This window comes from Thamnophis elegans, chromosome 6 (genome assembly GCF_009769535.1).
Source record: "Thamnophis elegans isolate rThaEle1 chromosome 6, rThaEle1.pri, whole genome shotgun sequence".
Lineage (NCBI taxonomy): Eukaryota > Metazoa > Chordata > Lepidosauria > Squamata > Colubridae > Thamnophis > Thamnophis elegans.
The window spans coordinates 24,863,764-24,885,814 of record NC_045546.1 but is presented as its reverse complement, the minus strand read 5'-3'; the positions used below and the strand labels follow the sequence as shown (position 1 = coordinate 24,885,814).

The 22,051-nt window shown below is 35.1% G+C and overlaps 1 protein-coding gene across 2 annotated transcripts; it reads left to right on the top strand.

Moving 5' to 3' along the window:
• Positions 1-949: 949 nt before the first annotated feature.
• On the top strand, positions 950-21,553 carry LOC116510192. Of its 2 annotated transcripts, XR_004255625.1 has the most exons (11): positions 950-1,087; positions 2,005-3,377; positions 4,436-4,563; positions 5,253-5,341; positions 5,673-5,749; positions 6,771-6,914; positions 15,490-17,159; positions 19,575-19,660; positions 20,140-20,182; positions 20,433-20,621; positions 21,392-21,553. XR_004255625.1 is itself a non-coding variant. In XM_032219664.1 (10 exons), exons 2-10 carry the CDS (start codon positions 2,005-2,007, stop codon positions 20,531-20,533), a joined length of 3,711 nt encoding a protein of 1,236 aa, XP_032075555.1. In that variant the 5' UTR covers positions 950-1,087; the 3' UTR covers positions 20,534-21,553. The 2 variants fall into 2 exon arrangements, 1 of the variants encoding a protein (XP_032075555.1); XM_032219664.1 differs by having other exon boundaries at positions 20,433-21,553.
• The last annotated feature ends 498 nt before the right edge of the window (positions 21,554-22,051 follow it).

Genomic DNA, 22,051 nt, shown 5'->3' with positions numbered 1-22,051 from the left:
TAATTTAAGCAATGGAGTACACTGGATAATGCAGATTTGAATTTATACATAATAAATTAAAAGACTGCTTAGTTTTCAAGCTTCAATTATGCCTATTGTGGAAATGCAAAAATGGAAAAAGAATTTCTACTTGTTGCATACGGAAGGAACTGGAGGCAAAAGGGCTAGAATAGAAATAACAACAGCACTTTAGGAACACAGTAAAAATAAAATGTGTACAATCAACGAATTCATGTGGGGCATAGCAAAAACCTCATGCAGTATAGTGCATCCTGTTAGGATTATGTAAATTCAACTGAAGTCTATAGTATTTACTTCTATGTAACCTCCTATGTATGAGAAACCTTCTAAAGCAAAGGGTCTCTAACCTTGGCCACTTTAAGAACTGTGGACTTAAACTCTCAGAATTCCTCAGCCAGCTTTCTGGGAGTTTTAAGTCCAGAGGTCTTAAAGTGGCCAAGGAGATCCCTGTTCTACAGTGAGTTCGAAAGCTGCCCGGAAATAAAGCCATTTGTAATCGGGCGAAGACATCTGAGCTGCAAAAATCAGGACAAAAGAAAAATATAGGTTTTGTACCTCGTTGCTGCCAATTAGCGATCATCCGAATGTTTGTAAGGGATAAAGGGTAGTAACACTAGGTGGTAAGACACACAAAGGATTTTCCGGGGACGGCTTTAATTACTGAGTCCTGGATTACAAACAGATTTATTTTAAAGGTCTTTCGAATTTACGACCGTTTTACCTGCTACACCAAGGTCGATAAAATACGAGAATCCCCCCGCCCCATTCTAATACATTTGCCCCACCACTTTATAGCATTTCTGTGGTCCGCTCTCCCACCAGTTCCGCTCTTCGCTTTTCTTCTTCTATGATGTCATACCAGCGCTCTAGGAATGTCGGGAAATGTATTTTGTAGGCCGCGAAAGCTACCAAAAACGCATGCGCGGAAGCTAACGAAGCCGCCATTTTGGACGGAGGCGATTTGAAGTTGTGTTTGGGTTCCGGTTTGCTTTGATTTGGGACGCGTAGCCGTCCCCGCTTGACCCCCGCGGAATGCTTGGCGAACGAGTAGCCGATTTGTTTTGAGGTTAGTCTGCAGATGCGGATAGAAAGTCTCTTTGGGAAGAGCGAGGCTGAGGCAAGGGCCGCCAGGAAGCCTCTGAATTGCACAGCCCGAGGGAGAAGAACTGGGGTGGGGGGTGGGCAGAGGCTTGTTTTCTGTGTGACGCGTGTTTACGCAGAGGATATATCCGCCCGCTTTGGCCAGCCTGGGCCTCTTGAACTACAGCTCCCGTTGCTCTTAGCTGTAAGGGCAGTCGCTTTGCCGTGAGGGATGGGACTTGTAGTCCAGTGGGAGAAAGTGGAGGCAAGCCCTTCATTGGGGCTGTGCTTTTGTACCTGAGCTGTCACTCTTCGCATGAGGAGGTGTAGGATTGACATGCCTCCCTCCCCAGTGATGTTGGGGCACCTGATGCGTAAAAACAAGGGGCAGTACAGATAGCTGTGGCCACAGTTGTCCCGCGGGCAGATCATTTGGAGGGGCTGACCTCCCAAAATCCGGATCATGAGTCTTAAGTAGCACATGGGACCTTTTAGAAAAGGGCAAGGCTAAATAAAACGGTATGACTTGGGATCTTAATTTTGAAGTGGCAAGCGCTTACTTTATTTTGTAGATGGCTGTTGTGTGTTTTCAAAATAAGCTCTAGCCATTTTGTTGTTCTTTGGCCTCAATTTCTTCACAACTTTTTTTTATTTTTCCCCAAAGCAATGCAAAATGCCTAAACAATATGTTTTACCCTTAGGTTCCTTTTCACAATCTCTCACTAATGTTACAGTAACATTATTTTATTATTCAGAAAGTATATTTACATAGAAGAAAAATAGGTTGGCTACAATGGGTGCATCCTCAGTTCGTCTTGTTTAGCTTCAATCATTGCATGAGTAATGTGTGGTCACAATATGAAACTTACTTGATATAATACTTTATATTTTATTGTTTTTAAGATGCTTCATGCTGCGTATAAGTCAAGATACTTTGAAAATCAAGATGTCTCAGTAGCTGAGCCCTCTTCTAAAAGGATGAAATCTACAGAAGAGCCGTATGGTAAATCCTATGATGAATTACAAAGACTTCATGAGGAAATACATATAAAAAAAAACCATTCTGGCTTTATTCCATTGTCGCTACCTGATGATGATGGTGAAGAGGAGGAGAAGAAAAGAGGGAGAGAGAGAAATGCAGAAGCATTAAACTCATTTAACCAACTACCTCCTGGTCAAATACCAAGTTCAACAAATCTTTCACATTTAGTAAACAAAACTAAAATTAAAGGAAATGAATATTCTTCTGTTACTGACAACAGCAAAGTAGCTCAAAATGGAGATAACAACAATTTCATTAGTGAACATAAAAATAAAGGGAAAATGGAACTGTACAGCACAAGCAAGGCATTTATTGGACCCATTTATAAAAGTGAAAGTAATTGGGAACAAAGGCAAAAGTATATTGAAAACAACTGCCCAAAGAGATCAAATACTATTACTGGTAGAAAGTCTCAGAAAGAAATAGTGCAAGCTATCTCCTGTGATATGCCAAAAATAGAAGATGAATTGTCACAATTCTACAAGGAGATTGATCAGCTTGAAAGTAATGAATATTGTCCAGATACTTATTTACAGGAGACAAAAGCAAATTTACCTTATCCACGTCTGGACTGTAGTAAATCAAATCAAGTAATGCATGTAAAATCTCAAGAATGGTCTCATAAGAGTAATGAGGACCAATATTTTTATAATGAATCAAATTGCTATAGAACTGGCAAAGACATTTGTGACCCAAATGGTCACAGAACTGGCATGGAACAAAGTGAACATGGAAGAGATGCATGGGAAACCGAACAACCATGTAATAAACAAAATTTTAGATTCTGTAATGATTTTGTACCTCAGTTTAGGGATAGTGGTCCACAGACCCATCCATTTGTAATACCTTACAATCCACCACATCCATTTACTGCTCACTTCAATTTTCAAAAAACTAATTCTTTATCACTTTGTTCAGATAGCTTCAATTCTTCAAATACAGAATTTAAAGAAAATAACATGAACACTTCAGAATGTGGTCAAAGTAATCCATACAGTAATCACTCTAATATTCATAGTATGCATACAATCAGAAATGAATGTAGTGTACCCGATGGATATATCTTTAATGGTTTCTGTGAAACTCAAGCAAATTGGAAAAACAGTAAAGCTCACAATTTTGATGAGTCAAATAATGTTCTCCAACAGCATCCTCAGGACAAATTATATGAGTTTAAAAAGCGGCTTTTAATATTAAGAGGACTTCCAGGCTCTGGAAAGACAACCTTATCTCAGTAAGTGAATCATGAATTTATTTTAAGAATAAAATGCAAGTAATTTATGTCATAGATTTCCTCTTCTATACTGCTGCTTCCTTTTAATCTCTAGATTGAAGTCAGGACTTTTTCAGTGGTTGGCCAATGGTCTTAAATCATTCATCAAAATGTACTATTTAATTTATTGTTTAAGCTCAAATATCAATCCAAGTATTAACATTTTAGAAACAAAAACACCTTATTTTGAGTATTTGAAGATTATGAGCTTTGAACAATTTCAGATCAGTTAGTTGATTTGTATTTCTTTTTTTTTTTTTGTTTAAAATGAAAAAAGAGTATATGGGAGCATAAGCAAATAGATGGGCAAAAAATTAAAAGATAAAGACTGGGTAATTCCCCTTCAAGAAAGCAAAATTTAAAGCTGTTGAAATCGTAGTTTTCAGATAACTGGTGTTAGTATTAGGTTTACATAATTTTTAACTCCCAGCTAAGAAAATGGGCCTTTAGACATACAGTGACTAGATTCCACAAAAGACCTTTCTGAATCTTATCTGTAAATCATGTTTTCTTATTAGACTACATTTTAATGATTATTTCTTTCATTAGAATATTCTGTAAAATTTGGGAAATAATTTCAATTAAGATAGCTATAAATATGTTTTAATGTAATTAGCACACATTCTTTTAATGGTATGTTTAGGGAAATAGGTCAAAGCATTTTTGTTGAAATGAACTGAGCTAGAACAAGTGTTTTAGAAACACACTGCTGAGGACTTCTTAGAAATGTTTATATTAATAATTTTTAGCTTCGTCTGCATGAGACATGTATTTACCTGAATTTAAACAATTAATGTACATTGGCTGTTTATTGGTTATTGTTATGCAGCCTTTCTTTAAAAAAAATGATGCTTGGATAAAAGGATGAAAAATTAGATTTGGGAACTGTCGTAGTCCTAAGATGTCTGTCAAAAATGTATTGGAAATGTTTTACTAAAAATTCAGTGTAAGGTTTTGTGTTTTTTCCAAACCAACATTTGGTTATGTGGTAATAGACTTCCTTTTTATTCCTTTGACAGTATTCTCCTTGGTCAGAGTTGTAATGGCATTGTATTCAGTACTGATGATTACTTCCATCAGATCAATGGATGTTGGGGCTATAATGTTTCTCAGCTTGGTGCTGCTCATGAGTGGAATCAAAATCGAGGTGTGAAAATATTAAGTTATGTCAATGTAGAAACATTTACAATGAAATATGTACTTAAATTGGTATTATAAATGTGAGAATTTGTAACAGATTCATTGGTATATGCAATAATATCCCCATAAACAATAGGGAATTTGAATTTTTACCAGGGTTCCTTACTATTTTTCTCTTTTATGGGATGTTTTGATAAATGGAAACTGTCTTGTGCCTATCTTCTCTATAGGTACAGACAAATCTAAAATGTTAAATGTAAAGGCAAACCAAGTTAAGCTTACTATTTTTTGCAGATTGTACTTTCTCAACATGACCTATATTTTTCTATGTGAACAACCACTTGACCATTCATTTATAAATTCAGATTTGGGGCATCTTTGGATATTAATTGGAAAGGTGAGGCAGTGTAGATTATAACATTATACAAAAAATGTAATGGCTATCAAAACATTTTGCTAGATCTTATGAAATTAGAAAATGTTTATGGTATTAAGTATAGCCCTCAGAACTTAAGAGCTAAATCAAGCCAGTGACTAGACTAGTCTAGCATTCTGTGCTAGTGCATGATCAATCAGAGATATTTAAACAAAAACAGGGAGATGATAGGCCTCTTCAACTTTTATTCTCTTAGGAGGTTTTCAAAAGATTAATTATTTTAGTTGCCATTTATTTAATTGAATTCTTATGTGTTGCAGCAAAAGAAGCAATGGATTTAGGAAGATCCCCAATTATTATAGACAACACAAATACACAAGCCTGGGAAATGAAGCCTTATGTGAAAGCGGTAAATAAAGCAGCCACTTTTAATGGAGATTCACTTTTCTGTCTTAATATATAAATCTAATTTCTTTAAATGTATTAATCATTTTTGTCATACATTTCATCATATGTTCACTAAGTCTTATGATCTATATAAATCTCAATAAAACTTAAAACTTTTACTGGAATAAATATTATGTTAAATATGCTGAAATTGAAATACAATCTTATACATGTTCTCTTAAAAGAAATCCCATTATAATATGACATTTCCAATTTGGTATATACAGGATTGCAGATGTTCAGAAAAACTATTATTTGATGTTCCTTTTATAACTGTAGTTCTTGTTGCTTAGGCTCTAGAAAAAGGCTACCATGTGGAATTCCATGAACCAGATACATGGTGGAAGTTTAATCCTGAAGAACTAGAAAAGTAAGACTTAAATTATACTTCACTCATTTGAAAAAAAAATGTACGAGACTTCCATCTAATACACTCATTTCCATTATTGTCCTTAAATATGAAACTTGAAACTTTTGAAAACTTTTGTATAAACTTAAAATTATCTTTGTCCCTGCTCCAAGACAAATTTATTTTCTAGGCTTTGTGAAATAGAACCGCACACTGTGCTTTCACTTGGATATTTTATTAATTTTTAATTATGCTGATGCTTGTAATTAGGTAAGGTGGATGAGTTCAGTTACAGTGACAACGGCAACAATGGGTGCATATTTGGAAATTAGGAACAGATCGTGGTAGAGAAAATTTGTCTATGTGATCTCTAAGAGTCAACATCAACTTCTTGGTATAAAGTCTTATAACTACAGTTTGCTTTTATGTGCATGGAGTTTCATTCACAATCTCCTTTTGTTATTCAGTTGTCCTGATCCACAAATTCCCCAGGACTTGCAGGCTACATACAAGTCTTATCAGTGACTTGCCCCAGAGTACTATTTATAGTACTATATTCAAGTACTATAAATCCAATATATCAGTAGTACCCTCTGCCAGGATACTTGGCAGCATTTAAATAAAGGAAATGAAGAAATATATCAGTGTAACAATAAAATAAATAAATTCAAGAAACTATTTAGCAGCAGCCTATAAAAAAAATACTAAGTTTATGTCCCTCTTGATCTCTTCATTTTGTCTACTTGCAAAAATCCTTGTTGGTACCTGCCTGTCTCTGATACTTATAAACATGCAGGAAGTTGGGAGGTTCTAATAAATTTGTTTTAGATGAGAAACATCTACAATTAAGCTATATATTTAAGATGGACATAATGCTACTACTGACATCTTTTACGTTCAAAATCACTGCTCAATTGCTATTTTTCCATTTAAATATATATTAGTCCTTGCAATTTTTTTTTGAAGAACACAAACTGAAGGTATTCTAGATGGTATTCCAAGATGGTCAGATTTTTATTTGTTTAAATTATTTCTTTTATAGGAGGAATAAACATGGGGTCAATCGTGAGAAGATTGTGCAAATGCTGGAAAGATATGAATATCAAATTTCAATGCCCATTGTCATGAATTCAGTGCTTCCTTTTCATAAAACTTCACAAAGACCATATTTACAAAGAAGACAGAGGTGGGGAGACTCTCCAGTCTCTTGGAATACTTTTAATGTATCACATAAGCGAGGATACATTTAAGGTCAAATTTCTTTATCAGTAATAGCTTGCCATTTATACACAATTAGTAGAGTTAAATCTATTGAAAAGACTTAATTTCTTGATCTGTTTTAAATATGCAGTTAATTTCTTTTGTGACTAAAATAGGTTTAATGCAGATTAAATATCTTGGAATTATTTATAAAAATGTAAATGTTTAATATTAAAATGTAAAATACTTTCACATTTTATATTTGTACTAATCTTGATTTTATTGAAACTTGCGATAATCACTTATTTTTAGTGCAACATTTTACTTATACCGCAAACTGCTGAGCAGTTTCTTTTTCTCAATAGAATATCATGGATTTTTAATAAACAAATAACAATAGGGTAACTTTTAATATAGGATTTACATTTGAACAATTTTTTTTTTGCTTTTAGTAGCATTTCAAGTTCTGCCTATCTATTGGCCACAGTTATGTTATTCTGAAGCTTATCAATCAAACATTGATATTCGACTGAAGTTCTTAGGTTTCCATTTTCTGATCTGTACAGAATTTTATCTGTGCAAGTTGTAAGTTGTGGCTTTGAATATCAGCATGCAGCATGTGATTTGTATTCTTACAAATCAGTTCTCACATAGAACTTTTTTATCAAATATTAATCCACACGATTATGGTATGTTAAATGTTGTGCCTTTTGATATGGGTACTTAGTTTTCTTACAAAAGAATTAATACATTCAAATATGTTGAAAAAGTGAAACTGACATTAGTTACACCATATTACATTTGTTTAGGATATGATATATACCATATCCACTTCATGGTATGTTTGTGGCTGAATTCACAAAAAGTCTTTGTGCTAATGCCATGTAATTAATTGAATGCCTCTTTTCTTTTTGCATGATTTTGTATAGCTTCAGTAATCCAGTCTCAATGGAATTTATTTCTCCATGGGAACCTTTGGAAGTTAAAGAGTAGCATGCCCTGTAGAAAAAGTTCCTACAGGCTATTGGTAGAACTATTGGTGAAAATAATTTGACTTTCATGACTAGATTTTTAAAAAAGTAAACGTACTCAGGGCCTAATATCCATGCTCAGTGATGAAATCTGAAAAAGTAAAGACATTCATTAAAGCAGCAGCCTGAAATACAATTTAAACGTACTCTTCCATAATATTTCTAGATAATCAAATCATTAATGGGAACATTCACTTCATCTCACGCCTAGGCTAACATGTTGTTTATGAATCTACTGACTCAACATTACAGAAAACATTTACTTAATTGTATGATTTTGTATGAAAACTTCAACCTTCACCAGGATATCCACATAATGGAATAATGGTTCCATTATACTTTGCCCTTTGACAGTGAATTCAAACGTAGGATAGATAGATTGTTCTACACCTACAGAACTCTTATGATAACCTCACCCTCGGGTCTGTGAGCTCAAACTTCCAAATGTTCACTAAGGATCATATTGGCTGGGAAGGAAAATGAAATCAACACATCTCTAGGGCACCCAGGTTGAGGAAAGTTACCTCATAATACGGATGGAATATTTACTAGTCAAAATACTGTAATTAAGGATTTTTTTTTCAACAGTAATATTTGAAAACTCCAAATCTCTTTAACTCCATGGTAATAGCTGCTAATATTATCTACTGAAGTGCAGTTTTGATCAATTATTTTTCCCTACAACTCTACTTTTTCTACTTTTTAATCATTTATTATAACTTTATACAAACATACAAACATGACTCTCTTTTCTTGTTTTTCTTTTTCTTTTTTAAATGATAAACACATAGAGGGTTGAAGAATTGTGCAAATGGGACTCAAAGTCCAGATGGAATTCTGGATATTTATTAATTTTTGTGTGTCCTAATCTTTAATGTATTGAAAAACATGCATGTAAATATTACTAACTAGAAATAATTAAAAGATATTTTGGATAATTTACTGCTTAATTTGTTTGCTCCATTGCCATTTCCTTTCTTTAAGTAGAAGAGGTTCTTGTAAAAATTAAGTTCAGTAAGTTTAATATATTAGACTTCGCATTTAACAATATGTGCTTATAACTGTTAATGGTGCACCAGTATTTCGCAAGTTAATAATACATATTTTGTCATTAGTAATATGAGAATATTGCCTTTGTTCATCTCGGCATAATCATGTAGATATGCAGAAAACTAGGGAGATAACTTTGAGGCAAAGATTCAGGAACGATTACCTAAACAAAAAGGCCCAAAGCATTCCTCGGCTAAAAAGGAGATAATATTAAGAAGAAACTCTCTTGACTCATTGAGGAGCAAAGGGAGGAGAAACTCTTATCAAACTTGCAAGATTCTATTGCTATAGTAATAGTCTATCTCAATAAAATGCAGATCTAGTATTACTGTATTTTCTGATCTGGTCTATCACAAAAGCCTCATATGATATGGAGGTGGCTTTTCCTTTCAGAAGTAGACATTATTTGTCCCCAATTTTGTACCTTATAGCAGACAACGAGCTCCACTTTTTCCTACTTTTATATTAATCATCATCTTGTTGCCGCAAAATTGAAAAATAAGCATATGGACAAGTAAGGCAAGTCTTCACCTTTATGTCAGTTTGAACAGATTGAATTCCAGCTTAAAAAAAAAAAGAATCAGTAGGAAAACAAAAATTTATACATCCCAGGGCATACAGTATGAGAGGTTGGGGAAACTCACAAGGCACAGTTTGGTTTTCAATACTACTTAACAAAAGTTAAGTAGTATTGAATACTACTTAAGTAAGTAGTATTAAGTAGTATTCAATACTACTTAAGTAGTAGTTAAGTAGTATTCAATACTACTTAACAAAACTACTATGATTGTTAGGTGTTTGGGGACTGGGTATCATCAATATGCTGATGACATTTGAGTTCTTCTCTATAACATCAGAAATAGAAGAAAGTTATGATTTGAAACTGGTGCATTTAGGAAATAGAGGAGGGCCAATAAATTGAGGTTGAATCTTGCAAGACCTTGTGAGGAATTACCGGATATTGGAGTTAAGAACTTGCCTGTTTGCCCTCATTTAAGAAGCACATAGCTTGGTAGTCTATCTAGAGTCATGGTAATCAGTTATGGCACAATAACCTATGATTCTGGGGTGCTTGTAATTTTAGTTGTATAACAGATCCTGGTGGATTACTGCAATGTTCTATGTGTGGTACTATCACTGATTTTATTACAGAAGTAACCACTAATTTATTCAGTGGAATAGCCTAAATAATTTACAGTAGCCTCCAATTAGTTACTGAGATACGTTAAAGGTTTTACTTTTGACATAAACTATTTGAAAGCACATACAGTATCTGACAGACGTAGTCCAGGAAGATCTTCCTGCATGTGCTAAAAGCAAACAGTATCTTGCAGTTATTTTACAGGTGGCTCCTCCCTGCAAATTTGTGAGGATCTATTGTTACACTTTTTTATACCTGTTGATAATTTGGCTTTTCTTCCAATATTTAATTGATTGAATGTTGTATTGTTATTTTTGTTTTCCTTCTTTTTATAATTGCTACTTTTATATTGTTTTAGTTTAGTGGCTGTATTATGGAATCCAAATTGTTTTATCATAAGCTGCTTTTAAGATTCACAGTATGGAAAAAACAATATGTACATGTTTTTAATATTATGCACTTAATTTATTTCCAGTATTTGTATCCTAATCCTACAAGTAACAAATATATAATATATATATATATAATATATATAATATATATATATATATATATATATATATATATATATATATATATATATATATATATATATATATATATATATATATATATATTTGAAATACTATTAATTAATGCAATTAAGGTTTAATGTATTTTAAAGTTAAACCTACCTTTATTTCAATCTTGCCTATCTAAAATATGTATACAGATAGTCCTTGAAATAATGGAGCTTGGCCATTATATGTTCATGTGATGATGGCCTTAAAAGAAACATTGATCCTCCCATCCCTGCTCCCTCCAGTGAATCATTAAACAAATATGTAGGTCATTAAGTGAAGCACTAATGGGTGCCTTAGAGGTGAGGGAGGTCCTGGGTGGATTAGCACAGACATAGCCCACCCCCCTGCCTCAGCTCTCCAAAGGTCACCCCACCCCATGAGATACTCTGTGTGCCGTTTCCCACTCCTTGGGTTCTTATACTGTAGGCCTTTTCCCAGTCCCACCAGGTCCCTGTTGGGTTTAAGCGGGGAAGAAGTGCCTAAGTGAAAACTTTGAAGGACCGTCCTCTTCCCCCTCTCCATACACTTTCACAAGATAAACCAAATGGCTAGCATTTTCAATACCATCTTGTACCCCAGCAGCAAAGGAGGAGGGACAGCATGTATGAAGTTGGTGACTTCTAGGAATTAAAAAAAGGCTGTCCCGAATGTGCATTGGGAAAATTGAGGTGCGCAAAAAAGATGGGAGGGAAGGCAATATGGAGGGAACATGCATAGCTCTTGTTTGGCTTCCTGCACAGCCAAGCTATTTGCAAATTGAGGGTGGGCATGCATGCATCCAATTATGCTTTTGTAAAAGCAAATACACACTAATGTTTTAGCAACATTATGTTTTTAGCCTGAATTCAAAGACTACCTATAATTTAGAAATTGAATAGTGTAGAAACTTTAAAAATGAAACATTAAAAAAGAAATAAAACAGAACAATAGATAAAATAACAAATTATAAAAGAATCAAATCTTTTTTAAAATGTGGAATTGTGGGCAGATCTCCTAAGGCAGGAAAAAGCCATTTTTAATTTTTATTCATTTTTGTTGGGGGGAGGGGACTTTGTCTTTTTTTTTTAATCAGCTTCTCGGACAGGGGTGTCAAACTGGTGGCCTGCAGCCAGATGTGTATCACACAGGCCATGCCCACCCCAGCTTCATGAGAAAAACGTCTCGAAACATCACGTGATGCAGCAAGTTTGATACAGGTGTTCTAGGAGATGATTGATGGGGGGGGGGGGGTTGGTCCTGATCTGAAAAATAGACAATGCCAAGATACATTTTGGAAGCAGAAATCAAATGAAATTATGACAGTAAATAAAGCAAACGTAAGTGATTGTAGATAATAATTTATATAACAGTTATTAAAATGATCAAGGTATGTCCCCTACCAGTTAATTATGATTTTTATTAACCGTGATTATGCAGTCCTATACATGCTCATTCAGAACTAAATCCCATGGTATTAAGAGGAGGTTAATTTCTCTATAAATTTACAATATAAATATTAAGCCTTAATATTGCCAATACCCGCCACATGTCTTAGATTTTGAGCAGAGTGAGAGAAAATGCAATTAACATATGTGGAAGAATAAGGTGCTAAGAACCACCCCTCTTCCTACTACCATGAAGATCATAAATAGAAAATGCTAGTTTTGAATTACTTCCCACACACAAAGAGAAAAAATGGTAGATAAGGAAGAACAGTTCTAAATTTATTTCCAACCTATGCCCCACTGGGTCATCATTTCAGAGATATTTGCTTACCTAAAAAGAGAAACAGAATGACCAAAGGTGGGCAAAGAAGCAATGGGATCAGGAGCGACTTCCTGCTGGCTTCCCCATTGAGTTTCCTTGAGGGAATCTGGCAGGAACATGAGAGATCTTCCTTTCCCTATCCTATCCTACCCAACAAGCAGGTAAGTGGCTTCAGTTTGGTGGGGGAGTGGGTAATTACAAGACAGAATGTTGAAAACGAAGAGCATGTAACTGCAGCAGCAGTCCAGCACTGCGTGACCCGACAAAAGGGCATACGACAAAACCACGCCCGACTAAACCGTGCCGCTGATGTCATCAACGCGGCGACAACAGCCAGCGCGGAGAAAGAAGGGCGCTTTAAATAGCGCGTCGAAAGAAAGCCGATTTAACTTAAGGTAAGGGTTAGCTTTAGGGTTAGCTTTAGGGTTAGGGTTAGGTTTAGGGTTAGGTTAAGGGTTAGGGTTAGGGTTAGGTTAAGGGTTAGGTTTAGGGTTAGGTTTAGGGTTAGGGGTTAAGTTTAGGTTTAGAGTTTACAGCGTGCTTCTGTCTCCGCGCTGTTGTCGCCATGTTGATGACGTCAGCGACGCGGTTTAGTCGGGCACGGTTTTGTCGTTCGCCCTTTTGTCGGTGAACCCAGCACTGCAACAGCAGCCACAACTTTTTAAAATTTCATTCCCTCAGCAGTCTTGGGTCTCAGAGTTCGGACACATTTTGCAAATTAGTCCATCTGTGGTCTCTTGATTTAAAAATTGTTGCTCTATGATACACTGTTTCATCTAGTTTAAACATGATAGAGTTTGGATCAATCTATTTGGTATATATTTTCATATGACTGCAAATAGACGTAGGTTTAGTCATGTGGCAGTGAACAGCTGGTTAGCAATATATAGCAATAGCAGTAGACTTATATACCGCTTCATAGGCCTTTCAGGCCTCTCTAAGCGGTTTACAGAGAGTCAGCATATTGCCCCCAACAATCTGGGTCCTCATTTTACCCACCTCGGAAGGATGGAAGGCTGAGTCAACCCTGAGCCGGTGAGATTTGAACCGCTAGAATCTTGCTGAGGAAGGGAGGGGGGAGAAGAGACAGAGAGAGAGAAACTGTGTGATAGTTTAGCACATTAGTATCAAACTCAAGGCCTGGGGACCAGATACCTTCCAAACACAACACTGTACAAGAAAATTACTGGCAAGGAGGTTCTGAGAGTCACGAACAAATCTTCACACTAATTAAACAAATTGTTTGCTGCAAACTCCACTCCCCTTTCGCTCCTCTTTATTCCCTGTGGGAGGGGCCAGTCACTGTCTATCTGTGCCTTTACTTCAGAGTCAGCCCTTGTTCCTTAATTGTTCCCTTCTGGCAGCTCTGCACATGCGCACATTGGGAATAGGCTCCAGTTATTCTTCTGCCCCACTGATCTCTGACTCTGAATGCAGCTGATAACTGTTGGACAGACCTGGCCCCATCCCTGCCTCTGACGCAGAGCACTCATCAGACTCCAGGACAGGCCCATGTTCCTCCCCAACCTCCTCACTGTTTGAGTCTGCTACCAACTCCGCTGACCACTGGCGAACAACAACAATCCAGCCCTCAGGGTGCTTAGATCCGGCCTGCAGGGCCACCCTGGAAACAGTGAAGGACTGGCCTGCGATGTCTCTGACAGTGAAAACAGAGCACAGGAGTGCAGTGTGCACTCCTCTCGAGTTCCGTTTTCACTGGTAGAGGGTTGCAGGAGGCCATCGCACCTGAAAATGGAGCTCGGGAGCCTGTTTTCGCTGATGGAGCACTTGGGCCACCATAGGTGCCCCCGACATGAGTGTGATGTCGAGCTGGCCATGCCCACCCTGGCCACGCCCACCCCAGCCCCTCAAGGTCAAACACAATGCCCTCAATGAAATTGAGTTTGACACCTCTGGTTTAGCATATATACTGTAGCTTTTTGCAGTGTACAAGAATGTCCTACTCCGACAAATTTGCAATCAAAAATCTGTCACAGGAAATCAAGTAGAGAAGTAAAAGTGGGAATAAATACAGAATTTATACTTAATTGACCAAAGGAAAGAAGAACCATGCTAGGTGAGACCTAATGCCAGTCTGTTTCAACATTTCTGTTCCATAGTGTCCATGCATAAGTTCATTTATGGAATTATATATGAATGGATGCATAAATTAGCCAATTGATATCAACTAATTTTATGTACTTTGTTCTTCATTTAGGGATTATCCATAAACAATTTGAGAATAAGATGAGGTGAGGTCAAATAGTATTAATAAAAATATGACATGTTTAGATGAAAATGATGACCACACTTTCTGGTTTAAACCAACATCCTCCCAGTATCTTTTCAGGGCAAAACGTCATTTCAAAATGCGATATGAGTAAAACTATGAAATAATGTAAACAATGTAAATTAACCATGTTTTTCTCCAGACAGAAGTACACTTTAATGTAAATGATATTCTATGGATTTCAGTAGAACTTAAAGATATGGAAGAGTTTCATATTTCAGTTTAGATTGGAGCAGTTTGGTCTTTGATTCCTATTTTTAAAATACCCGTTTTACACACTACATACTATAGGCATCTTGTAACAGTTCCATGATGAAACCATAATCAGAGAGGATATTTTCTTATGTCTATATTACATATAGTTGTCTATATTACAACTGGAATACATTTTTGTACTATTATTTTCTGGTTAGAAATTCCTTCTCATGTAGCAAAAAAAAAAAAAATGATAGGAATGTCTCATGCTGGTGAACATATCATGCCAAGACATGTTCTGTTTTTAAGCTTGATTATCAGTACATTCTGCTCTTATTATCTAAGATTTAAGTACAAAATATTTTCTGACAACTTTTGAATATTTAGAAAAAAGTTATGAATATTTTGATGTGATTAAAGCTGGATCATTCCATTTCTGTCTTAAGGGAATGCTTCATGGCTTATAATTATTAGTCATTATGTGTATGCCTGCATTAAGAGCATCCTTAGTAATTTGTTCATATTTAGTTCTTTATTCTATTTAGGGAACTGGTTGTAAAGAGGAAACACAGATTACACAAGATAAAACAAAAAAAGAAACGAAGGAAGAACAGAAAAATAAAAAATGCTGTTATTACATCAGTGGACATAAAATCAGATGGACACTTAATTCCAAGTGATGGGGATTCATCACAAAGTCAGCAAGAAAATTCAGAAGACAATGAACAAACAGAATTAGTGTCTGGCCATCCAGATGAAGCTAAAATTGATAGTGAGAATGGCTCAATGAAATATAATCACTTACAACTTTCTGAATTGCAAAAAAAGGAATTCCTTGATTCTGTTGTGGTAAATTCGGTGTCTTTAAAGAAGTCACTTAAAGCAGATATTACTGAAGATGCGTCACTATCAATTACTCTAAATAAAAATATAGCTGGCCAATTATCCAATTGTCATTTATCAAATGGGATCAAAAGCATGTCACTTGCAGAAAGTGACAGTAAAACTTTAGATCATAATAAAAATTCATTTCAACAATCAGATCGAAATGATGCAAGAAAAAATATTGTATTGACTGATAAAGAAAACAAAAATACATCTGCTGAAAACTTGGTCCAAGGAAACCAAATGTTAAGCAATGAAGAGGAAACAACTCTTCCACATCCACATGGAACTTCAAAAAGTAATGAAATGAATTCCTGGGCTTTCTTTTCCTTTGATTTGGTTGATGAACAATTTCAGACAAAGACAGAGAAAAATGAATCCTGTTTGACTTGGCCTGAGGATGTATCTAAAATGTTTCAGCAAAGACGAAAAAAGGTCAAAAGGCCTAAGAAGATGCTTTCAGATATAATAACAGAAATAACCAATCATAATTCTAGCAAAGAATTAGTGAAAGAAAACACTAGAAGACGACTGCATGAAAATGACGATACAACAAATAGCTCTTTGTCATTATTGCTGATGGAAAATAAGCTATATGAGAATGATAGTGAATTTGTGAGAGAACGTGGAAAGGAAGCCAGTTTCACAACGGATGAATGTATATTAGCTTTACCAAAGAAAAAAGACAAATATAAAAGAATCTTCAAATTGGCCCCAAACTTTGATTTACCACGGCATATTCTTCCTAAAAATAATCAGAAAGTGCTAAACAATATAGATACAGTAACAGAGAAAGAAGACATTTCAAATGAAAAAATGATAAGAAAGAACAAACAATGCTGTGAACTTCAAGTATCCAATTACAATGCAGTAGCTGAATTTTCTGATTTTGATGTGGAAGTTCCCTTACACAATGGTTCCAATCAACTTGCAGACGAATCTGTGAATATTTTAACAAAAGACTCTGATATTGCAATTCATGAATGTACTTCTGATTCCTGTAAAGCTCCCTCATCAAGTGAACAAGAATTATTTTCATGTGATGAAACAATAGAAATTAAAGAAAATAAAAAGATGTATCCAGATATTTCAACTACTCAGCCAGATATTTTGCATTCAGTTAAACTAATTACTGAATGCCTTACAAACACTATGGCTGAACCTTTTGAAAATATGGAAGTGATTAATGAAAGTGAACAAAAAATAAATTCTCAGATCAAAGATGTTCAAGATTCCCCATATACAAAATCCAGAAATTTGGAGCTTCCTTTATCACTAAGAGTTGTACTTCAACTAGTAGAACTTTTCGGTTCTCCAGGAGTTCCATTAGGTAATTATTAGCTAAAATAAAGTTGAGAAAAATGTAGAATTTCATATAGTTGAAGTTTAAAAAATAATTTAGTAGTTTAAACTTCACCGTGCATTTTTAGCATTCATTGCCTTTTTATATAGAAGTTAATTTTATTGCTTATTTGGGGGGTAAAATGCCAGGTTCTAAAAACTGAAAATTCCATTTTGATGTTAATGATTAGGATATACCTTCATGAACTAAGAGTAACCTCATAAAAATCATGTGCTTAATTTTTAGATTTCAGGCTTGCCAATTTTCAATTTAAATTATTTTCTGTCTATTTAATTATCTTACGTGTTTTTGATCATGGCCAGTAAATGGGCACATCAATTCCACATTTGCTTAAGCAATGCCTTAGTTTTTGGTTTTCAAACAATTAGTTCAAGGGAGAAGATTGATATTTTAAAAATATTCCAGCCCTCGATGCCTTTTCTCTTTGAAAATGTTTTATAGATATGGTAGGACTGTTCAAACTATTCTGGGAGTGTTTTGCTTAGAGGAACAATGTCAACATCACTACAATAAATAATTTTCACAGTCTTGTTGATATTCCTTATTCTGGTCACATGATCTACTATTTAAATTGTCACCACACTGACAATAGGTTGATTTTGCAACTTAGTAATACTAGAACTTTTAAATGAGACCCTCTAGATATTTTTCCCCATTAGCTTTACAAAGGATCCTACACAATATCACCTCTAGCTTATTAATCTTTTTATAATAACATGTAAATTCTATGACTCACCTTATGTCACGTTGCTTCAACATATAGACTGTGAAAATTAACTAATTGTGTTGAATGAATCTTTGGCTTCTATTTTAAAATTGAATTTAGTACAACTGGATCAACTGCTCCTTGGCTGAAAAGAGAGTGTTAATTGAGAGTGTTAATTGATAAAGGTGAAAACACCTACTGGTGCTATTACCACTGAGATGCCATCTTGCAGTTGCCTAAGTCAACTTTCTTGATCCAGTGAGCAGCAACATTCAAAATCACAGCTGAGCTCCAGTCTAGCTGTTGGCCATTCTCTCTGCCAACAATCCCCATTTTAAATCTTAAGAAACAGTTCCTAAATGAGTTCATTATTTCATCCAAAATGGAACGGCAATAGCAGCAACTGGTCTCTAATAGCAACTGAGCCAAGACCATGATCACCATTAATGCAACACCATTCTTGCTATTGAGGTGAATTGCGGTTGATTGCTCTTTTCAATCTATTACCTAAGATGAAAGGGCTCATAGAGCCTTAAAAGCCAATTATCTCTGTCCAAAGAAAACTGCCAGAAGAACTCCAACTGTTCGTTTTAGAATGGAATATGTTGCCCACTGGTGACTTCCAAAAAATCTAAACAAAAAAACCCACACAGTTGGCTTGCTACTATTCCCAATCCAAGTGTGGAAAGCCCCATGAAGAATGCATCTTTTTTCACTCTCTCCTTTGTCTAAATCTATCAATAACTGTTAAATTTATATATACCTTTCTCATCCAAGTTGTCTTTCCCCTATTGTTTTGTAAAACCCATTTAGATATTATGGTTCCCAATTGTTCATAATTTTTCTAATTTTTTTCTTTAATTATACCTTTTCCTTACTGCACTACTGTATATCTGTTGCAGTAAATTTAGTATGTAGTGATGATGTGATAAAGGACAAACCATAGTTCAGAGACTGGATTCAGTCTGTTTTGAGTTGTTAAGTGAATCTGGCTTCCCCATTGACTTCGCTTGTCAGTAGATTGCAAAATGTGATCACGTGACCCCAGGACACGGCAACTGTCATAAATATGAACCAGTTGACAAGCATCTGAATTTTGATCACATGATCATGGGGATGCTGCAAAGATTGGAACTATGAAAAACGGTCATGTCACATTTTTCAGTGCTGTTGTAACTTAGGGTGGTCACTAAATGAACTGTTGTAAGTTGAGGACTACCTGTATTTCATATTTGACTGTTGCAATTATATTGTAACAAACATTTTCTATCCTGGATTACATGCCTTCATTTAATGCGGTTCCAAAGCATCAGTATATAAACTAATAACCAATTTCAATAGACAACAAATGAAGTAACTCTGCATATTTTATTTTCATTGCTCTCAATGTAATATCTCAAATAATTAAAAAAAGCTTTTCAGTTTTCATTTCATTCAGCACGAGACCCAATTTTAAGTTAATAAACCTTAAGTAAATAAGCGATATGTGGAAGTGTGAATCAAGCTTTAATAGCTCAGTTATCTTGCACATTTAATGTATGCCATTAATTGTAGCATCATAATTAAATAACTACTGTGCCCTTAGGCTTGATTTGCAATCAAATGACTGTCACACCTATGTAATGTAAACTTTCAATGAGTAGATTAGAAACACTTTGTGTGATCTTGTTTTGTAGATATTTTATTGCCAGATGATTATGTAGTTCCTCTTCACTGGGAAATATCAAAGGAGATCTATCTACAGTGGAAGACATCCGTGGAGGTATGGCCATTACTCCCCTGCATATTATACAAAATAATTGATGGATGTTAGTCATCTTAAATTATACCTAATAATTTATGCAAAGATACACAGCAGTTAGTAGACAATAGCAATAGCACTTAGACTTATATACCACTTCATAGTGCTTTACAGTCCTCTTTAAGCAGTTTACAGAGTCAGCATATTGCCCCCAACAATCTGGTTCCTCATTTTACTCACCTCGGAAGGATGGAAGGATGAGTCAACCTTGAGCTGGTCAGGATCACAGGAATCTAAATGCCTCGCAATGTGATCAAAGTTAGCCTGTAATACTGCATTATAACCACTGTGCCACCACAGCTCACGGCAAAATGGATGTGATATTGGAATAAGCACTGTTTGTTCCTTTTGTGAGGTCCTATTTTGCTAAAGAATTCCCCCCCCCCTGTGGACAGAAGAAATATAAGATGAATATTGCATTTTCCTTTATTTTATTACAGAAGAAACAGGAAAATAACCAATTGAAAGAAAGTTCCTTGCTTGGTGAGTACAATTTTGTGACTTTTTACCTCATTTATAACCAGGAGGAAAATATTTGTTATAATACAACATTATAATAAGATTAAAGTGCCGATACTGCACCAATGTGTAGTAAGCAAGCAAACATAGATTGATGCTGGGAATTTGGAACTGGGAACCCTGTCCTGCTCCTTCTGGCGAAAGATCCTGACAAGCACAGAAACAAAGACATGTAAAATCCTTACGCTGTTTTATATTGTTTCTTTATCTGTAGTTGCTGCAGCTGGTGTCCAGGGTTCAAATAAGGATAGTCAAGAAAGAAAATCTTCAGAGATAAACCCAGAAATGCCTTTGGAAAAACCATCATTGCTCTGAAAAGTTGTTTGAAGCTACATAATCCAAGCAATAATGCTAGCCTCTCTGAAATTTTATTTGAAAACAATCAACCTTTTTTTGCAGAAAGGTAATTTCTTCCTATGGTTTGATTCTGTTGGCTCAATGCTTTGAACCATTCTGAATATGGAATTCATAGACTGGACTCCCATAGAGTGAATATGGTTGCTTCTGGTTTTGCTGTAGTCTCATTGAGGTGAACTTTGCATTATAGAAGAAATGTCAGGGGATGAAGAAAAAAAGAAAAGGAAAGAAATGGTTTGTTTTAGAATATTCCCAAGAGTAAAAAGTGGCTTTACCAAGAGAAGATCAATATTATTACTGTGGCAGTAGTAATATATTTTTTAAAAGCCATAATTGCTAAAGATGTGTGTTATTTAATATTGTTGACTACCCATAGTTGAGTGTGAAAATCTTCTAGCATCTTACCACTCTGTTTTAAATTGTAAGTTCTTGCATTACTTTAAAAGTGTCTTATTAACACTATATCAATATTTTTATTTATGATCAGAGCATAACATTTGGCTACAAGCTATGCTATTCTGTGTAAAGCAGATGCAAAATATCGAATTATCCAGAACGAAAGGTTATTTAACAAAACTACCATTATAATAATGTGGAGAAATGAATTAACTGCTAAGTAAAAAAAATAGCTAAATTTTGTGTGCAACTGAAACATAATATTACATATAAGCCCCAGTAAAATATGAATTTTATTTAATTGCAATTGTTAATACCAGTATATGAATTGTAGTTTGAGTGGATGAGAAAGTTGTAAGATTTTAATACTTAGGTTTGATCTTTCACTAGATGATGATGGTTATTATTATTATATTACAGAATGTGCTTGCTTTTTGGCTTTCCCTTGGGTGGATTAACAACCATCTAGAATAAAAGTAAACCACAAGAATCAGCAAAAGTACAAAGCATCAAACTTTTTGAATTCCTATCAGTCACCTGCTGCTTTTGAATTTCATTTACAAATAAAACTGTGAAGCATGATTGTCATTGTTAAAAGGACAAAGTGAAATAATGTGGTTTCAACTGTTTAAGTCATGTAGGTAGGACTCCCCCCCCCCAAAAAAAAATTAAGGGATATAATGCAATAGATTTGGAAAGCATTTGCAGGCCTTCAAGTCCATTCTCCAGATGAAAGTCATATCTGGCCTAAGATCTATCCAGCATCTTCCTGAACATTATCCAGTGAGGGGAATTCCTCCCTATGAATTACTGTGTAACTCTTCATACCATTAGAAAATTTCTGTAAACGTTTAACTGGAATCTGCTTGCCATTAGATCATTATCATTATTAGATCATTATTTTATGTCCTGCATACTGGAACAAGAAAAAAAGTTCTAATTGTCTTCTGTGTTACACCCCTTTGGTCCTAGGCGGCTATCCTATGCCCTTTAATAGGCATATTAGACAGACATGTCCTCATATATCTTAGTTTCAAATCCCAAGATTATTCTTATTGCTTTTCTTTCTATCACTTTTGG